At 41.9% G+C, this 19,123-nt stretch overlaps 1 protein-coding gene across 2 annotated transcripts in view; it reads right to left on the bottom strand.

The window, feature by feature from the left end:
* Window positions 1-19,123, bottom strand: part of TAF1 (TATA-box binding protein associated factor 1) — a gene marked incomplete at its 3' end in the record, with an annotated part of 33,785 nt that extends 14,662 nt beyond the window's left edge. Inside the window, exons 1-22 of one of the 2 annotated variants that reach the window (XM_082004247.1) lie at window positions 17,929-19,123; window positions 17,542-17,659; window positions 16,806-16,940; window positions 15,732-15,851; window positions 15,045-15,286; window positions 12,742-12,960; window positions 12,084-12,305; window positions 11,671-11,896; window positions 9,975-10,142; window positions 8,261-8,388; window positions 8,049-8,156; window positions 7,012-7,185; window positions 6,734-6,907; window positions 6,545-6,649; window positions 4,938-5,138; window positions 3,921-4,062; window positions 3,029-3,159; window positions 2,383-2,463; window positions 1,819-1,968; window positions 1,538-1,657; window positions 1,184-1,359; window positions 258-445 (exon numbers count right to left, since the gene is read on the bottom strand). In XM_082004247.1, the coding sequence (XP_081860373.1) occupies window positions 258-445; window positions 1,184-1,359; window positions 1,538-1,657; window positions 1,819-1,968; window positions 2,383-2,463; window positions 3,029-3,159; window positions 3,921-4,062; window positions 4,938-5,138; window positions 6,545-6,649; window positions 6,734-6,907; window positions 7,012-7,185; window positions 8,049-8,156; window positions 8,261-8,388; window positions 9,975-10,142; window positions 11,671-11,896; window positions 12,084-12,305; window positions 12,742-12,960; window positions 15,045-15,286; window positions 15,732-15,851; window positions 16,806-16,940; window positions 17,542-17,659; window positions 17,929-18,054 (3,454 nt within the window). In that variant the 5' untranslated portion in view covers window positions 18,055-19,123. Of the gene's footprint in view, window positions 1-257; window positions 446-1,183; window positions 1,360-1,537; window positions 1,658-1,818; window positions 1,969-2,382; window positions 2,464-3,028; window positions 3,160-3,920; window positions 4,063-4,937; window positions 5,139-6,544; window positions 6,650-6,733; window positions 6,908-7,011; window positions 7,186-8,048; window positions 8,157-8,260; window positions 8,389-9,974; window positions 10,143-11,670; window positions 11,897-12,083; window positions 12,306-12,741; window positions 12,961-15,044; window positions 15,287-15,727; window positions 15,852-16,805; window positions 16,941-17,541; window positions 17,660-17,928 lie in introns of both variants that reach the window. The other variant, XM_082004248.1, reaches the window with a different exon arrangement.

Below are 19,123 nucleotides of genomic sequence, written 5' to 3' on the forward strand. Positions count from 1 at the left end.
AAAGCTATGGGGCAAAGAAAACACTTTAAATGCATTTTCAGCCAATAATTGCTCAGAAGGAAGAAGCCCCAGGTAAGTATGTCTATACATTCTCCCTGTAAGGAATCCACACTCTCCTCTAAGAGGTCAGATCAGCACACTGCAGCCTGACACAAAGTTCTCCATCCCTTCCTGGGCACATTCTGGCAGTTGCAGTTACTTACACAGGCCTTTTTTGTCTCTCCTGTCCTTTTTGCCCCTCTCTTTGTCATTGCCACTGTCTTCTCCCAGAAGCATCCTTTGCAATTCCTTTCGTTCCTGCTCTTCTCTTTCCCGAGAGAGCTGAGAACTAGTTTTCTTGTTCTGTAACATATTCTCAATATTCTTTCCCATCTCTTCAAAGTCACTGTCTTCAGCTGAGCTGCTATCTGTGTCTGTTGACAGGATCTCAGTGGATTCCAGAACCCTGAAACAGGAAGCACCTTGAAAGTCAGTTAGTCCCCCCTCAAAAAAAAAAAAAAAAAAAAAAAAATTCAGCCTGTTACCTTCCCAGAAATACAAAGGTAAAGATGACACAAAGGTTTGAAAATTAATATTGCAAGTCACTACTACAAGCATAGGCATGATATATTCCTTTATCAGTCCCTCCTGTAATTCCCATGTCCAAAAGATCAATCGTTCCAAGCCAGTCTGCTCCAATAAGTTGATCTCTTAATCATCAACAGTACTATATTCCCTCCCCACTCTCAGGTCTTGGGCCAGAACAAGGAAGGATGCATGAATTCTTCTGGCAGTTCTAAAGAACAGGACACAGAATTGGTAGCTGCTACCCAAGAGAGGGATGGCAAACTGCTCTTAACAAAACAAAAAAAAAAGGAGGCAGAAGAGGGAGGCAGGAAGAAAGGAAATACGGTGGTGAACTACTGATCTGTGGAACAGTGGAACATCTCATGCCATTATACATGGCAGACTATGCAACTCATTCTACCTTTCCAAAAGGTCTATGACAGCAAGACACTAAGGCTAACCCTTAAGTTTCTATTAACAGCCAAAGCCCTCTTTCTCAGCTGTATTTTGTGGGCCCAGCCAGTTGAATCAACATCTATACTGCTACATATCAGTGAGCCTCAGGCATACATAGTTCTGACTTTTAAGGTGGAGACAGGGTGGGGTTCAAGGCTGTAAACATTAGATACGAACTTACTTATTTTGTAAATCAAAGATGCGCTGACACTCTTCTTTGTATCTCTCCTGATGTTCTGCTACAGAAAACCGAGACCCACGTGCAAATTTGCTCATAGGACCTTCCCCTGAACGAGCTTGTTCTGTAGACATTGTACGTACCACGTCAATCACTTCCCACCGGGACAGCTTCTTTATCTGAAAAGAGGAAGACAGACTAGAAATGGCTTTAGAGACATTCAACTGAGGCAGCTGCTGTGGATTTCAACTGCTTTACACACAAGGTCAGAGTAGAAACGTATACAACTCTTCCACCATCAGCTGCTGAATCCGTTAGTGAAAAGAATTCTGTAACCTGCTCCATGTTCATGCTCACCTCCTCCTCAGGCACTCCAAATTTACGCAGAAGCTGTTTGGCATTTTTGAGAGAAAGTCGGCGCAGATCAGCATCTGTCCCAGTCACTGTCTTTTTCACTGGCTGAGGTTCTTTATCATCCTGTTCAGAAGAAGATGCAGTGTATTAATGTCATCACATAATAGTCTTTCCTAGGCTTATCTTCTGGTATTTTCTCTTCCTGATACCCCATATTTATTCCATTTCTCCCACATGACTTTCCAGTTATTGCTCCTTGTCCAACCCAACTATGGGAACTATACCTTCTGCTGAGTTGGTTTGTTTGGAATCTTCACATAAGAAAATCCTTCACCACAACCAGTAGGATCTGCTACACCAGTCACTTCTAGGAGGCACTTGCCCTTCATAGCAGCAATGAAGGCTCGTGTGGTATTCCATGGAGCTGTGCGCACCTGCCAGCAAGAAGACAAACATGCCCTCACAATCCTGCTACCATCGAGAAGAATTCCAAGCTTTTTATTTTGGATTCTTCCAATCATACTGAGAACTTTTCAATTAACATAATGGAGGTTTATTCCACTTTTTGATCCTTCAGCTGCCCTGATAAAACTTCTATGAAGAACCAAAGTGGGAGATAACTCACAAAAGGCACTTAAGGCAAAAAGCCTAGTCCTGAAATGACCTGGCAAGAAGGAACACCAAACACAGGTATAAGCTTGGCAGCAGAGTTCCCAGGAAAGTTGCAAGAACGTTTGACCTACTGAATCCTACTTTAAATATGTCCTTTATACTTTAAGACCTCATTTCTCTCCTGCCATGCAGATTTATATACTGGCATGCATGCTCATGCATCGCTCTGGCAGTACCTCATCATCAATCTTCATTTGGAAATCCTCTTCATTCTCCTCTTCTGGTGCAAAGAAGGATTTCTCCCCATAACCTGCATCCTGTGGAGAAATATTAGGAAAAAATGTGAACCCGAAGTCTTAAAAAGGTTATTGAAGAGAGAACTAGAAGCATATTATCAATCTCCTGTGGAGACTTGTCATGCTGAACAAGCACACTTCCGCAGACGGTTGTTTGCAAGCTTCACTGTGACCCACAGTATTACAGATGTCGAACTGCCCAATATTTTGACAAATTCCATAACTAAATACTGCACTCTACTTCAAAAAAATAACCAGTCTCTCTCACAGCCACATACTAGTTACATTCTGCTGTAGAGCTCCAGGTAGAAACATAAGCCCTTTCTCGTACCTTCCCTTTGCTACCTTTGAGCATAGCTAACTCAAATAATAGGTCCTAAGAATGTAACGTGTCTTAAGAACTTAAGAACGTGTCTAAGAACTTAACTCCCTTTTCATGCAGCACAAAGCAAGTTGCACAGTGGTCAGAGGCCTAAATTGCCTACTTTATAGCGAAATCAGCTTTAGGCAGAAGGTGTTACCTAGCCTCACCCCTCACAGACCTACCTGTCAGTAACTTGCTTTATAGCCTACAAGAAGAGCTTACCTTCAGTCGCTGCTCAGCCGCAATCATGCTGTAATAAGCACAGCACTGTTCTGGGGATACCATTGCTCTGATCTCTTCCTCTGTCGGCAATCTGAAATCTGGCTTTAAAACCCACCAATTTGAGTCCATCCCTGAAAAACGCACAGATCAAATACAGAGTAGTTTCCCACAAACGCTGGATGCCATCATAACCTAATCGTATTTCAAGACTTGGTACTTTGCTGCAATGCTGGCAAAAGGAGCAAGTATGACAAATCCGCGACACTTAGACTACTAAAAGTGACAGGTTTTGTTCTGCATTTGTCTAAATCAATGCCCCCTAACTCAGCACCTGTTACATGAGCAAACTCTCATACATTCATGCTCATTCAATGTATAAACGACATTACAAAAGCATTTAATCCACCTTTCACTTCCTCACCACGAACTACTTCTCCCTGTGGCTAGCCTAAAAACCTTTGTATGACCACCTGTTTATCATTATGCTTATACAAAAATCAGAACAGAGGCTCTCAGAGCACCAATAGACTCATGAAGATGGGACAAGGTTCTGCCGGCATGTATTTGCTTGCAAAACACAACACAGCCATACACAGAGGGAAGGGAATGTGTATGTGTTGGTGTTACTTTATGAGTAAATCATTGCCCAAAGTGTTATAAAAAAAAAAAATGTCCAAACTGTAGTCATTTCTCACCATCAAGCACATCTGTGCCAAAAGAAAGCGCACATTTATAAAAATTGGAAGAAAAAACCTATCAGATTACATTTCAGTTCTTCAAACAGATGTTTTCAAAAACGGTTTATCAGGAGGAGATGTTGCCTCCTCCTGCTCTGTTTGGAACTCCAAGAGCAGCAAGGAATTGCTAACTACCACATAAAATCTTTAAATACCTGTGCGTTTGAAATCAGCACAAAGCTTTAGCCGCTTTCGGATGCTACTCTCCGAGTGTGAGGGAAAGGCCTTCTTGATATCCTCCATGCGAATTCTCCGAGGACGGTCTCTGCTTTTCCAGAAGAGGCGATAAATAAAAACCTACAAAACAAGACTCATTTGTGATGTCTGAAGAAAGAACACAACAAACTTGCAAAGACAGCATAGATAATGCTGTTTCTACTGACTACTTCAGACTTCCTACTTAAAATCTATTGTTTCTTATAAATTTACCTAATAAAGTTTTCCAAGCAACATGTCTGCTTCAGGTTCAGCTATTTCTGAGAACGAGATGTGGAAAAAATACTTGTCTTGAAATTTTGTATTATCTCATTAGAAATGTTCATGCTTTGGCACAGAAACTTGAACTTTGGGAACAGCAGGGATGTTCCTGCTCTGCAAATAACTCTTGAGTCAAAATTTTTAATTAGACAGTAAATTACTAGCAATTTTCTCCAAAATCTGACAGTCACAAAGCTTAACTGCCTCAAGATCTAGGAAATCAGCACAGACCTATGACACAACTCTAATTCTGTACTATATAAATAGGACTGTGATAAGACCCATTAATTGCTTCTTAGCAAAACCCATAGAACTGTCATTTCATACAGCATAACCACTTCAAAGTTCATTCTGATTACATCAGCTTCCCACACTTTCAAATACACTAATAAAAAGTCTGTATCATATGCTTATCAGATAGGATGCAAGTAAACAGAAGCAGCATGTTATAAATCATTGGTTAAACGACAATCAAAATGGTCTGTATGGTTAACATCTAACTTTTGTAGTGCTCTCACCTCACACCACCACCACCTCCCCCCCCAACCAACAATCCAAAAGAAAAAGGGGAGGGGAGGGAGCCATAGCAGGGCAATGAGTTTCTCAAATCAAGGCTGTCCACAGGAGGCCTGTGCCTATGCTGTGGGCTTTCTCCAAAGATCCCTCAGATTCCCGAACTGTCTCTTACCACATACCTGCAGAAAATCTCTGATATGGGTATTAGCTCGTTTCGAGTTGGGACCAGGTACTTCATAAAGTGGACACTCCTGACCAACTACGAAAATATCCACTAATTCTCGAACATAATAGCCTTGTCGTGTCCGGATAATCAGGAAATCCGTTTCAGGCATCTTATGTAAATAGATAGGGGCCCGGAAAAGGTTGTTTTCAAAAGCCTAATAAGAGAAACAAATCAAAGACTGAAAGTCATGTTTTAATCAAATTTTCTGTAATTCAATCTACAGAAAAGATCTTAAAAAAAAACCAAACCAAAACCCCAGTCTTTCCAATGGTACACCATCATTTATATCACAATATATGTAGATGTGCAGTCAGAACACTCCTTGCTTATGCAGAAAGCAACCAAGGATAAAGCACAAAAGAATAAGAAAACCTAGAACAAATGCAGAAAGAGTTTGAAGGGCTCTTTGGACTGACCTTTAAGGAGGTACTTTAAAAAGAGACAGAAAGAACACATACGCAAAACAGTATAACCACAGAAACCACCCCAGGACACATGCACAGTCTGGTAATGGGAGAAGCCAACAGAAGCAAGGACTGAAGTCTTTGCTCAGGAAAAAAGGTTATAAGAACCTAACCAGAAAAAGCAGGGAGCAGCAGAGTTCAGCATTTAAAGCTAAGAAAATTTAAACTAGCACCAAGGAGGCATTAGACTGACTGGAACTGGAAAGACCATCCTCTTCTATAAAGGGTTTTCTCCACCTGTAGGACTTTCACAAGCCTTACCCACTGCTACTCTCCCACACTACCCTGATCCATATTGTAAAGTTTTATTTAGATGGTCCTGTCCTCATTTCAAGCTTTTCAGGAGTCCTGTTTTATCCATGATGAATCTTCTTAGGCTTGAAAAATTACCATTGTCAGTTCTGTGAAGAATCTCTAATATCAGCCTTCACCTTATTTTTTTCCTGTGGTACAGCATGGACAGAATTATTGCTGCATCAAGAGTAGGTAGCATTAACTGAAATAGATTTATTTTTACATTCATCATGAATTTTGTAATGAGGTAATGGTCCTGACAACATTCTTAATTCCTCTCCCCATCTCACTGTATGTATTTCAACAACAGAGAAAGGCTCCTAAAAGCATAAGTCTACACACCTGACTACTAACTGACATCCAGCAGACAATTAACAGTCCAATTCTCAGAAGTACATATAAGGTTTTGCTCACACTTGCTGGACCATGATAAATCCATGTTTTCTATCCCCTCCAACATCTATTTACTGAGCTCCCCAACATTCAAACAGCTTTGGCCTTCCGCTCAGTCCTCTCTAACAGTATTTCTAATGCCATTACAAACCAAAGCAGCAAAGATTCACTTCCTGCAATTCCTATCATTACTACAACAATTTTAAAAAACACAGAAAAGATTTTTTTTTTTTTTTAAAGCCAAGAACTGAATTATTATCAGTAAACAAAGAGGCTAAAAATGGAAATTGAACTGAACCTGTTTTTTTGGAAGTTGAGCATTATTTGTGATTCAATAGACAGAGCATGAAACATTCTGCCTATTATTCCACATTCAACTTTTCTGTCATCTTATGCTTGCTTTTCTCACCTGCAGTAACTGGCCTGGATGCAGAGAACCCAGGAACGGAGAAGTGTGACAATAAACAGTCTCTCCATATTTACAGTCTGGAGCTCCCGGATCTTTGCCAGGTTTCTGCAGCGTGCAATGAAGATGCAGTTAGCACTCAGTGAGAGCCAGAAGAAAATCACTGTCCAACAGCAAAACCTGTATACGCACCCTTTTGTAGTAATTTTTAATCTTTGTTGCCATGCCAACCTGCATCATTAAAGGGGCATTTTCCTCACTGTATTCAGCAAGGATGAGATCTCCATCCTTGCCAGTTAGGTCCTGTGGCGTGCGCATGAAGAACATTTCACCCCCACCAGAAGCCTGACGCTCCTGCTCTCTCATCTGTGCCAAGTGAAAAAACAGTGTTAGGAGAACAGCGCATCAAACGGATCTGCTGTGCAAATGAAGGCACAGCAGACATCATATACAGAGAAAAATAACTGTACTTTGGCTTTCTTTTTTATGTGCTTCAGCAGAGGTTGCACAGCGTGGGGCCCTGGTTGGGACAAGGCACCAAAAGAGTATTTCTTCAGAGGAGGCCGATGAAATTGTCGGAGCTTCATAGGACCCATATGGGTGGGAAAGAATGGCTGGCGAAGTTCCACTGCTGGGATAGAGTGCTGACACAGGAACAAAATGTGTGTTAAGAATGACACGTATCATCTCAAAACCAAGATCATCCTCCTATCCTGCTAACCCTTACGTAACAGAACCTAGTAATATTTTTAGGTCTGCTAGCAGTCATACTAGTGCACTGAAATTCACTTGTTATCATACCTGTTGCCTTTTGACAGAAAGTGCTTGGGTCCATATATGGATCTTTCCTTTCTGTACAGAGATGATTTTAATTTTACTATTTCAAATGGTACCCAATGAGAGGATTTTTTTTATTAACTAGGAGCATGAAAAGCTATCATCTCTATCAGTGGGAAAGAAGTGCATTTGGAATTACATACATTTTTCCCATTACAGAAGAGGGTAGAATCAGATGAGGTTTTAGAAGAGGTCACTGAATACCACAATAAAGGAGGAAAAAAAAAAATCATCTCTTCACCTGGGGCTAGTGAGAAGTTCAAATTCATCCCTACCTAAATTATTTTCATAATATCCAGATTAAAATACATACTAGTAGCAGAAGTACAGCCTCACCTCTTAACCATCTGCACCACTTTCTCCCCTCCCACTACTGCTTCAGAAAGTACTACAGAAAGAGACACCAAGTAAAAGCATGGCAAGGGCAAGTATGATACAGCAATACCTAGCATCTAAACCTCAGTTTGATGGGGCAATCAAGAAAAGTTAGTTCAAACTTCTTCCTAATCATTTTAACTAAACAAAATTAAAAATCTTGCTCATGATCTCTTAACTTACCTACTGTAATCTAAAGTCTGTTTTTCTACAAATCCTAAATCATATTCTTAGCTAGAAACCTCCTACCAAGACACTCACTCTCTCACTCTATAGCCAACACTACTGTGACTACCTGAATAATGTTGCCTCCAAAGGTTCCTCGAAGTCCCTGCTGTTTGGGATAGTAAAACTCATCATTGGAGAGGTTCCAGGGATCCTTCACCTCTGGCTGAGACATGTTCTAATTAAATTTTAAACAGAGAGAGGGGTGTTAAAAAAAAAAAAAAAAAAAATCACTCCTTCCACATGATTCCCAACCTGCAAGGTGCTCAAGCTTATGCTGACCTGCTGTGGTTCTTCCTTGATGACACCTGTTTTTCCCAACAGGATTCGACTCTTCTTTAGAGAAGATTCTTTCTTGTTCTCCTTGGATGGAGAGTTCAAAGTCATTTCTTCCTTTTCATCAGGAATTTCTAAAAACACAAGCAATCACACTGTAGGGCACTTGTCCTAGGGTTCTCTTTTCAGCAGCGCAACCTCCTACTGAGCTGCAGCTTGGTCCAGACATCTTAGCCTTTTTGTTCAATTTCTGGAGTGACTGTCCTCCTTCTACACTCCTCCCCCTTTTCCTCCATACAGGTTAACATGAAACAAGCTCAAACACAGAAAAGCTCCATGCTTAAATATCCACCTTGCCTTCTTCAGCGGTGAGTAGGTTTGAGAGGAAGGAGGGTGATTGTAGGGGTTGCTTGGGGTATCCACTGCTCCACACAAAACTTACTAATAATCTAACTGATATAAGTACAAGAAATAGTATCTGTTCTGCCAAAGCTGTTCTAGAGTTGAGAGTCCAGGCAACAGGAGTGCCAATACTGTTTCCTAGCTACAAATAGCAATAATCCTTTTCTTCCCCACACACATACAACATGAAAGTGAGTCTGAATCCAAAGATAATATGGACCTGAACCCAAAAGGTATTCCTGAAAAATTCCAGGAAAGTAGTATGAATTTTAAAAGTTAGCAATTTGTGAAGCATGGATTCTCCAAGTACTATTGTCACATGAGAAGCAGGGCCTAGTGACATGAGCTTGGTGAACGCTAAATCAACATCATGCACAGATCTCATGTCACTCTATATAAAATAAGAATGGGTTCACCTTTGTCACTATTTATACAAACATCTGCAATTTTGTGGTGCATTTCAGACTTGGAAAGAAAATACTGCGAGTCCGTTTGTCTTGTCTTTAACCAAGTTCAAATTAAGAGTGATTTTCAAGGTTGCTGGCTAATACCAAAACCGATCAATACATGTAAGTTCTTAGAACTGACCCATTTTCCTGCGGAAGGAAATGCAAGCCAAGCCATATAAAAATGTAGCAAGATACACCTATCCTTAAATTACACAAGGCTGCTTGAAGATTACCAACACACAGATCTAAGAGAGAGTAGTGATTTAGTGGTCCAAATAAGACAAACATCTCTCCAGCTTGTAGCATTATAAGCAGGGAGTACATTCAAATCAAACTCCAGGAATACCAAGTATGTAGCAACAACAAAAATGCTGACAGGTATTATGCAAAGCCATTGCTCCCATGTGCCATTACCATAGCCTGAAAGAGGGTTAAGGAATCTGCTTCTTCAGGCTTTGAATACAAGCCATGTGGAGAATGGCATGGGCTAGTTTGTGGTTTACTTCTCTACCTTCCCACTTCAAACCAACATGCATGCAAATAAAATTAAGACAGTTGCGTCTAAAACACACCAAGAGTAAGATGCATTATGTTAAATTTAAGTTTCAGGGCATTAATTTTTACTCTCCTGTTACTGCTTTTAACTTGGGAGCTGAAAGTATATACCACACCACTAAAGTTATTAGTGTCGCCGCCTTCTGCTTAGGCCTTTCATTACTCACAAATTATCTTCAAAAGCCAGAACAAAGTAAGGCCCTAAGTATTGCCCCAGTCCATTTCTTTCCATTACAGTGTGACTATAAATCCTTGCTTCCATTTCCACTTGTCTTTTCCCGTTTGAGTCAAATTTCTGGATGCCATGAACATACCTAGAATTATGTTTTCATCATTTGGATCAAGTGTTAAGACAGGGGGATCCAAGTAGGTCTCCATTGCTTGATCATCCCAGATGATATTGTCTTCCCAACGACCATATACTAACTCTTCATTATCAATCGGGAAAATAGAGTACCAGGGCTTGTCTTCATCCAGGGAAACTGCAGCAACCATAAGGTAGAATCCTTAAGAGTTTTATACACTACCTTGGCAGAAAACCATTTCAGAGCTCATACCCACATCTTATTCCCTCAACCCTCCCCATCCTTCAGGGCCTTCTGAGGCAGGACCTCTAAAAGGCAAATGAAAATTCAACTTGGAAGCAAAGAGGAATCAGAGCCCCAATTCTCAGCTTTACCAAGGTTTAGAGATTTTGCTCCATTGGAATGCAGAGAACCTCCAAGAATGAAATAGGGCTTCTAACAGGTTTTAGAGCAAACAAGTACCCCTTTTATCTACACCTGGCTGCCAAAAAAGGAACCCGCTATTATATAGAACAGAAGTCTATAGAGAAGCATGTGTCACATGCACCTATTCATAGGCCAAAGATTGACATCCTCATTACCTTGCTGTTCAGGGGCCTGCTTTTCTTTGCCCTTTGCTATACCTAGGACTCCTGCTACATTTGGTTTCTGTGCTAGTGGAATTGGTGGATTGAGCAAAGAGCCACTGCGGTTCAAACCTAGAGAAAAGGAAAACAAAAGTAAGATTAGCTTGAGTGGGAGGGTGGGGGGCATTGCACTGTCTTAAGTCAGAACTTGGGGGTTGCATGGAGAGTGCTTTCCAGCCTGAATCAGGATGCACCTACTGCTCATATCACAGTGTCATGTGTCATTAGTACAGGTAAGACTTACAAAAACACGTTCAGCCATAGCTTACTGGTGAAGTCTGCAGCCTCTTTAAAATCATGTTTGGCTTGCTTTGCATATGCTGCATGACAACACATAGGGTGCATTTCTACATGGTCCCTATAAAAGCGAGAGGCTTTGAGCAGACAGTTGCCATGGACAGAACAGTTGGTCTGGCCTCCAGCAGCTTCCTGTCTCATGTCAAACTGTCATAGAAAAAAGGATGGCCAAGGAGACCTCAAGGAATTATTCTGTGGACACAGCTTCTCCCAGGGCAGACTAACTCACCTATGCTCACATGTCACTTATGTCACACTAGTACCCCATAAAGCCCTGACATTTCCATTAGTCTTTCCTTGTAGAAGCAGGATGAGATATAACAAACAGATAATAAAAGTTCATTCTACACAAGCAATTTAAATTTAAAATGCATCTGTGTTGAAGAGAAGTCTGAGACTTTTAAGAATTGCTACATTCTGTCTAGAATAAACAGAAAACCATTGTTAGTTCAGGAGAAATTTCAGAACTTTTTTTTTTTTAATTGGAAGAATTCTGTAAAAGTATGAAGAAAACTCCATTACCCTATAAACAGCAGACATCCTAAGTGCAGCATTGTGTGATACTAATGTACTTGGATCTAGCATCTGGTATTCCACATGGAGAGAAGAAAGCCAGAGTTGGTATGTTCTTTAACAGAAGGGACCTACGCTGTTTTGGAAAGAAAGTCTCAGAATTCTAAGCAAAAGCTGTGATTTTGCCAAAAAACATTCCCTGAGAGGAAGAATTATGTTCTGTATTGAGACAAAATCATGCAATGAGTCAGCTCAACTACAGCAAGTACAATTCATATCAGACAATTGATTACCTTGTTGGGCATTGTATGCAGTGGCATTTCTAGTCATGCTGGATGGCAGCCAGCCTGCCAAACTTGCCCGCTGTGTCTTAGTCCCTTTGTGCTTGACGTCTTCTCCATTCCAGATAACATCATCCTCCCATTGGAGCTGTGTCACCATAAGGAAGTGCTCATCAGCTAGCAGATCATCCTTCTCATCCATCAACCCTGCATCCTAGAAGGAAAGAACAGTTGCCTGAAGACCAGCATTGACTTCATAGTTTCAAACTAAACGAGGAAAATTAAGCATCTCATTTGGCATGTTGCACAACCATCTACCAGCCCATCACCAAGCTCTCACTGTGCAGCAATCCCCCGTGCCACACACATCTCCACACCTTCCCCCACAGTTCCCCTCTCACCCTTTCATCTGTGTGTCCTTTAACCTCCTGCTCTTCCTTCTTCTCCTTCAGCTTGAAACCATAATCAAATCCACTGCCATCTTCAGGGATCCCCAGCATATCATACCAGAGCTGTGCTGGGCCATAGCGCCATTCTGCCACTTTAGGCTTTGTATCTGTCACTTTGTCTATATCACCAGTTGACTGGGAAAATTTCGATTCCACGGGTGCCATCATGGTAATCTGAAGCACAGCAAAGGAGGAAATGGTTACACTGATGGTCTATCTAAATGTCAGTAAGAGGTTTCTTCCTTCCAAGTTTCCCAGCTTATGCTCGGAGGAGAAAAGTATTTCTAAGAAGTGCATTTCCATACTTACTAGCTGCCTTAAGAATGTTCTGCAATTAGACTTCCAAGAACACAGAGATTTCTTCTTCATACAAAGAGGATAAGCTCTCCTATTGATCCTATACCATGGATGCAGCCTTCTCAGTAAGAAGCAATCACCTGATGTCACTGACTAGTATCTGGAGAAGAGCTCCTGCACAGCTGGAATACAAGCCAACCCTGTCCTCCAGTTTTATTTTGGAGGAAAAGCTCTTTACTCTGAGAGTTGCTGTCCAATCCACTACTACCCCTAGTGCTAGCTGGCGACCCTCTCTAAGTCTCAGATATCCCACCTCATCATCTGAAAGGCACTGCTCAGGAGGGGGAGGAGCAGCAAACTCATATTCCCAAGGAGATTTTCCTTCCACTCCACTCTCAACTACAACTTCACCCTCCTGTATCTGCACTTCTTGTGCCAACTCCCGATGTTTCTTCTTGCGTTTCCTTCGGGCACTACGCCAAACCGATGGAACATTCTTTCCCGGACCAAAGAGACGCAGGAAACGCAGAACCTAGAATAGGAAAAAACAAGAAGGTCAGAGAAAAAAAAAAACACTGTGGAATGCTTGTCTGTCCTTCCCTCGCCAGAAAAGCAGTAATGAAAGAAAGCATTCTGAAATTTAGAAGCTTGGCCTGTACTATAATCCCAGCCCCTGATGTAATCAACAATCTCTTGGTTATACTTGAAAAAGAAGCTTCTGATGCACCTGTTTGATGGATCCTTCCTTTTCAAAAGGATTTATACTTGATTTTGGACACTAAGAAAGATTGCTTTTGCGTATTGGGCATGTGGTAAGAGACCACCTGGAAAAAGTTATTTTCATTTTGAAGAATCCACAACCTTCCAAAAGACTCATGGAGATTGAAGAAGAGTTGATAAAATTATTAGCAAAAGAGGCAAAGCCAGAAGACAGTTATATAAAGCAGAGATTTCCTAAGCAACCAGATAAAAACAAATATCACGTTCCAGAAATAATACTCTCAATATTTCCATCATAATGCAGTTCCCCTATATGCATACTGCATACCTCCAAAACCTGCACTAATGACAATGAAAAACTTTCTCTTCTGTTTTTTCTTTGATTATGAATGCTGGTTTTTAAGCACTGATAATTCTTTCTTCAGAGCATTCTTGTAAAGAGGGAAAGAGTTATTCTGAAATTAACTGACAGGACAGGAGTTCAAACCAAAGACTTGTAAATGTTCTATTTAATTGAGGAATGATTAATGTTCCTTGTTAATTCGCTACACTGATCTCCAAAGGAAATAATGTTTGTATGACCACTCTGTCCATCTCTGCCCACATCCATGTTATCCTTCTTCCCAAAACTCCCCCAGATAACTTCCTAACCCTTTGGCCAGTTTCAATGAACTTTCACTAAGGGCAAAGGTATCAGACATAGTTAAACTGCTAACAGCTTAATGAAACACAAAGTCTGCTTCTCCACATGTTATTTTAATCGGTTTCATCAAGAAAAACAGTGCTACATTAACACGCACATTCTCAGACATCAACCATTCCTCATAGCCGAATCTACAGGATTTCAGGCTTTGCCAGCTCTAGGTCTCATTAATTAATTATGAAAAATGCTCAGCATTAACAGCTTGCACTGATTTATGCACCCACCGGTCATGTTCAACACTGAAACAGTCCCTGACATTACATGTTGATCACCAAAGAAATGAATACAACAACTGGCAGAAAATACAGTAACACAGGAAACAACAAATTTGCAAAAGCCAAGAGAACATCCCGAAGGCTAACTTCTGTGCTAGAGCCTCACCTAGATTTCTAATAGACAGAGGTTAGCTAAATCCTTAAAACATTAAATTATGAAATTGCTCAGCACCTTACACAAAGCCTGTGATGAAAGCACACATAAAACCAGGCTATCCTGGCTCACAACCATCTGTTTGGCAACTATAAGCTCATCTGTATTCTCCTCCCCCTCCCACATTTCCTCTCCTCTTGACAGCTTTAAGACTTCCAAAATAATTACTCAAATACATCGACTACATTTGCTATTTGGGAGCATTTAGGAAAGTATTGTAATGAATTCACTTTGTGCAAAAATGATCATTCTTTCAACCAACTTGTTATTGAGCTAACTTCTGATCCACACTCAGAGCAGTTTTGAAGGAGGATTAAGTAAATGATAAAGATCACACACTGTTTCAGGAAGAGCACACCACATTCAGGACAGCACGAAAGGAGGAGCAAACATCTGCCAGAAAAGCCAGAAAGCAGACAGATTTGCATTATATTTTTAATATTTTCTGGCAAAAGTATTCTCTACTACCTCAGGAAAACAATTTTCACAAATCAACAGGCCTGTACTATGGTCTTACAGAACAGCAAAACGTTATTTCACACCCTGATTTGTATGATACCTTTTAAGAGGCTCCTGCAAATGGCAGGAAAAGCATTACATGTTAAGCAGTATGGGAACCACAGCACATAGAAACTAAAGAAAATATTGAGGTGAGCAAGAACATCTATGTGATTACTTACTACATACCTTTAGTACTACACGATTCATATTTAAAGGGCTTACATGATACAGTTTCTGTCACTTCCACATATCTCTTACAATACCTTGCCTGGTCGAAATTCCGGGAAGAGCTCTGTAACACTTGGCAACTGTTTGGTAGCATCTCGCTGCATGATTCCTGCAAGAGGAAGTGTGAGTTTGCCTTCCTTGGATTCTGCCTGCCTGGCTTCTTGAGGTCCCATCTCTGACTCAGAATCAGAGCTGCTGCTGAAATCCACCTTGTCGGAGGCAGCAGAGGAAGGAGCAATGATGGAGGGCAAAATGATACCGTCTCCATCTTCAGATACTACAATAGAACAAGCACCTTATAAACAAACAGGTTTCCTCCCTGTCCCCTAGTACAACCCCATAATGCCACATCTACTGTTTATACCAAGTTATGCAAAAGTTAAGCCTCTGCAGGTGTTATGAATACCATTCTGGTTTAACCTTTCATTTTATCCTAAGCGTTCCAGGTGAATTTCCCAGCCACAACTGAGAGGATGAGATAAAAAAGCAGTTTCATTGTCAATATCAGTATTTTAACAATCACTGGAAATATAGTATTTCACCCTACATTTCAGACAATCCTATAAGATTGCACATCAGGACAAAGACCCACCTTTAGATGCAGTCTGCAGACCGAATTTTGACGACACGTGGTGCTTGCTGCAGAACGAACTGCTACGCAGCAGTGTTTGCTTCCTTCAGACAGTCATATTGCCAGAGAGAAGAAGAAAGTCTTCACTCACCAGTGGCAGCTGCATCCTTTTCATCATCTTTCTTTCCAGGTACTGGAGGTGGTGGTGGCGGCGGCATCAACTTGGAATCAATATCTTCACAGTCAGCATCGTAATCATCCTCGTCTTCATCTAATCAGTCAGGAGACAAGACTGCATATTAAGCAGACAATAAAAGGGAACCAGGCACCTTTCCCATTTATGCTATCTCACAACTGTCCCAACCTGATGAGAAGCCCATTCTCATTTTGTAACTAGATGCAAAACTCTTACAAGTTCAGCTTCCTGCACAAACTCATTTGCAAAACTGAAATTTAAGAAAGAGTGGGAAGGTGGGAAAAAGGCAAACTGACAGAAAGATGACTGAAGCACTTTATGTGTGTATATATATACACATACATTCTGCTATCACCTCCCCTTATTCAGGCTTTGCAGAGCCAATAAAGGTGCTAAAGAAGTAAGAAAAATGTGGATAAAAAATCCAAATCACCTTTACATCCCACTAACCACACTATGTCAACAGAAAGGTTAAATGTAAGTCAGCTTTGAGGAATATGCAAAGATTTAGCATTTGCACTAGCAGCTACTGAAAGGGAAAAGCTGCATGTTTTTGAAAATCTGTTCTAGGCCAGAGATCCCTGGGACTGACAAAAGAACCAAAGTGCCTTCTGCAGAAAGTCATTTCAGAAAAAGAATTCAAGGCTAAAACAAGAAACAGATATTAAGATTGAATTGACTCTCTAAGGGATCAGGACCTTATCTCTGAGTATCTCCAAGAAGCACCTGGCCTCCAGCATAACCCTCTTCCTAAGAACACAGGTTAAAGAAACATGAGCAGGTATTGGTTATTCTCTGCAGGGGATCCCAGAGCAAAAGGAGGATCCTGGTTTCTCTTCTGAGTATAGTTTAACTCTAACGAGGAACTAATTCCTTAAAAAAGGAGGATATCAAGCAGTGGCTTCATCCACTGAACATAGTTTCACAAAAGCTTATATTGTGTTCTTGAAGCAAGAAGTAAAAAGGCACAATGTCATCCATAGAAGACACTGGCCAGGCCCATTGCCGCAAAATACCTTCTACAGCTACAACTGTAACACTGATTACCTGGTCTTCGAACTGGCTGCAGGCTGCCCATTGCCTGCTTATACCTACGACTCTCATCTTCTGCCACTTCATTAATATCTGAATAATCAACAGCATCTTCCGTGCTCTTAACCCAGCCTAGGAAGAAAAGAAATATAGTCACAAAAACTTTATCATAATATATATTACTAACTTCAGACTTCACTATGTAAGTATGAATCCTTTTCTATGCTTCCTTTCTCTTAGAGGAACAAAAACATCTGATTAAGGTCTCCCATCAATGTATTTTCCCCTCATTCCAACCAAAAGCTCCAAGAGCTCTAAATGTTCCCTAAAGATAGGTAAATAACCAACTTTAGCGCAAGGAACACCTTTCACTCACTCAGTGAAACTGTTCAACAAGCTCAGAAATAAAAACAGACATAATAATACTGTGCACTAAACAGGTTTGTTTAACACAGAGAAAAACACTGAATAAACTTCTTTATGAGGGAGGAGAGACAAGTAAAAAAAAAAAAAAGTTATAAAAATTAAAGTAAGAAAATGCAAAAGTGACCAGAAGATAACATGGGATTCACTCTGGCAAGGCAGCGGCAAGGCCTTTGCCAGAGGACCTCTGACCAGATAACATCATGATATTCCTTGCAGCTCCAAATGACCTGAGTGCATTTCTTCTCCAGTAAGAGCTCTGACCCTGCACCCCCTCTATTATTTAACTGCAGGTACCCCAGTGCCTAACCTTCCTCGTCCAGGTGTGCTCCATCGGCCTCCGGGCTGTCCTCCTCGCTGGCTGTGATCTCAGTGATCAGGTTGCCCAGTCCCAGCACACCCAACCCAGCCAGGTGCTTCTTGGATTCCTGGAGAGACCAGAGCCACGTCCCAGCTGGGGAGCTCTGCCGGCTCGGCCAGGGAGCCCCCCGACCGCCTGCTCGGTCCCATCCTGAAGCCTGCCCCACCGACACTTCCCTGGGCCTGCCCCAAACCCTGGCCCACCGAAACCTCCTCCCTCGCCCGCCCCAGAGCCGCACCGCTAGGACCTCGGGCTCCTCTCCCGTCTCTCAGCCCGTGCGGCCGGCCGGTCCTGGCCGGACCGAAGCGGCGTCTCCCCGGACCGATACAGCCCTACCTTGTCGAGGACGCTGTCCCCCTCCAGCTGCCCCGCCTCATTGATGTTGCCGAAGAGGAACCCGGCCAGCGAGAAGGGCTCAGCGCGGCCGCCATCCGCCTCCTCCTCGCTCTCCGAGTCTGACATGGCAGCGGCGCCGACCCGGAACCGGAAGCGCCGACCCGGAACCGGAAGCGCCGACCAGCCGCCACAAGCCGGAGCCCCCGCCGCCACCCCGGGCCGGCACACAGCGCCCCCGCGCGGCCCCGCCCCGCAGCGTCCCAAGGAAGCGCAGAGGCTCCGGCGTTCACCGAAAAATCGTTTATTGCATTTAAGAAACGGGGTCTGGCTTTCCACAGGAAAGAACTACGTTTAGAACAGGTGCGTTACAAACAGCAGGGTGAGTTAATACGAGAGCCAGAGAGATGAGGAAAGGTTTATTACAACTTAATTCTGCATAATTTAAAAACAAAAATCCTTTAAAACTGTTAGCTGTAATACAAATTCTTTTATAGTAAAAAAAAAAAAAAAAAATCAAGTTGCCAGTGTATGCATCAGTACCACACTTCAGAGTCTAGGGCTCCCACTGCTGATGGGCACCCCCCGCAGCCCAGCCAGGGGGTCAGGACCCCCTTGAGATCCATCAGCCCAAGCAGCACCCAGGTTTCTACAGAGCGAGGTCTAGCACTCGGAGACAAAGCATGATGAAGCTCTTCTAGTTTAAATCTCATAGAAATAGCTACAGCTCTAAATTGGAGAAAGCACTTCTACATCTAAGCACGCCTCGTAACATCCTTTGGACACAGAATTCCTGAACTGCTCAGCTCCCTGTGGATGGCTTCAGCTCTATTTAAAAACAACCAACACAAGTATTTCAGAAATCATTCACAAACTGAAATATTAATATCAGTCTCTTCATAGATAGTCTATTCTGTGAATTAAGACATACATGCTGCATTTCTATTCAGTAACAATCTGAGGAATCTTGAACAGTTCAGGAAACCCACACAGCTTAACCTGGGTTTTCCAATCTCCTGAAAACAGACAAAATCCAGCCAACGGATTGTGTGAAGTCTGTATTTGTTACCTGCCAAAGAAAAAAAAAACAAACCACAAAAAACAAAAACAAACAAACAAAACCCAAAAAGTGGGAGGAATGGAATAGATTGCAGGCCAAAGCACTGGATTACTTACAATAAAATGCACCAAGAATTTG

The sequence above is a fragment of the Phaethon aethereus genome (genome assembly GCF_964289735.1).
Source record: "Phaethon aethereus genome assembly, chromosome: 10".
Lineage (NCBI taxonomy): Eukaryota > Metazoa > Chordata > Aves > Phaethontiformes > Phaethontidae > Phaethon > Phaethon aethereus.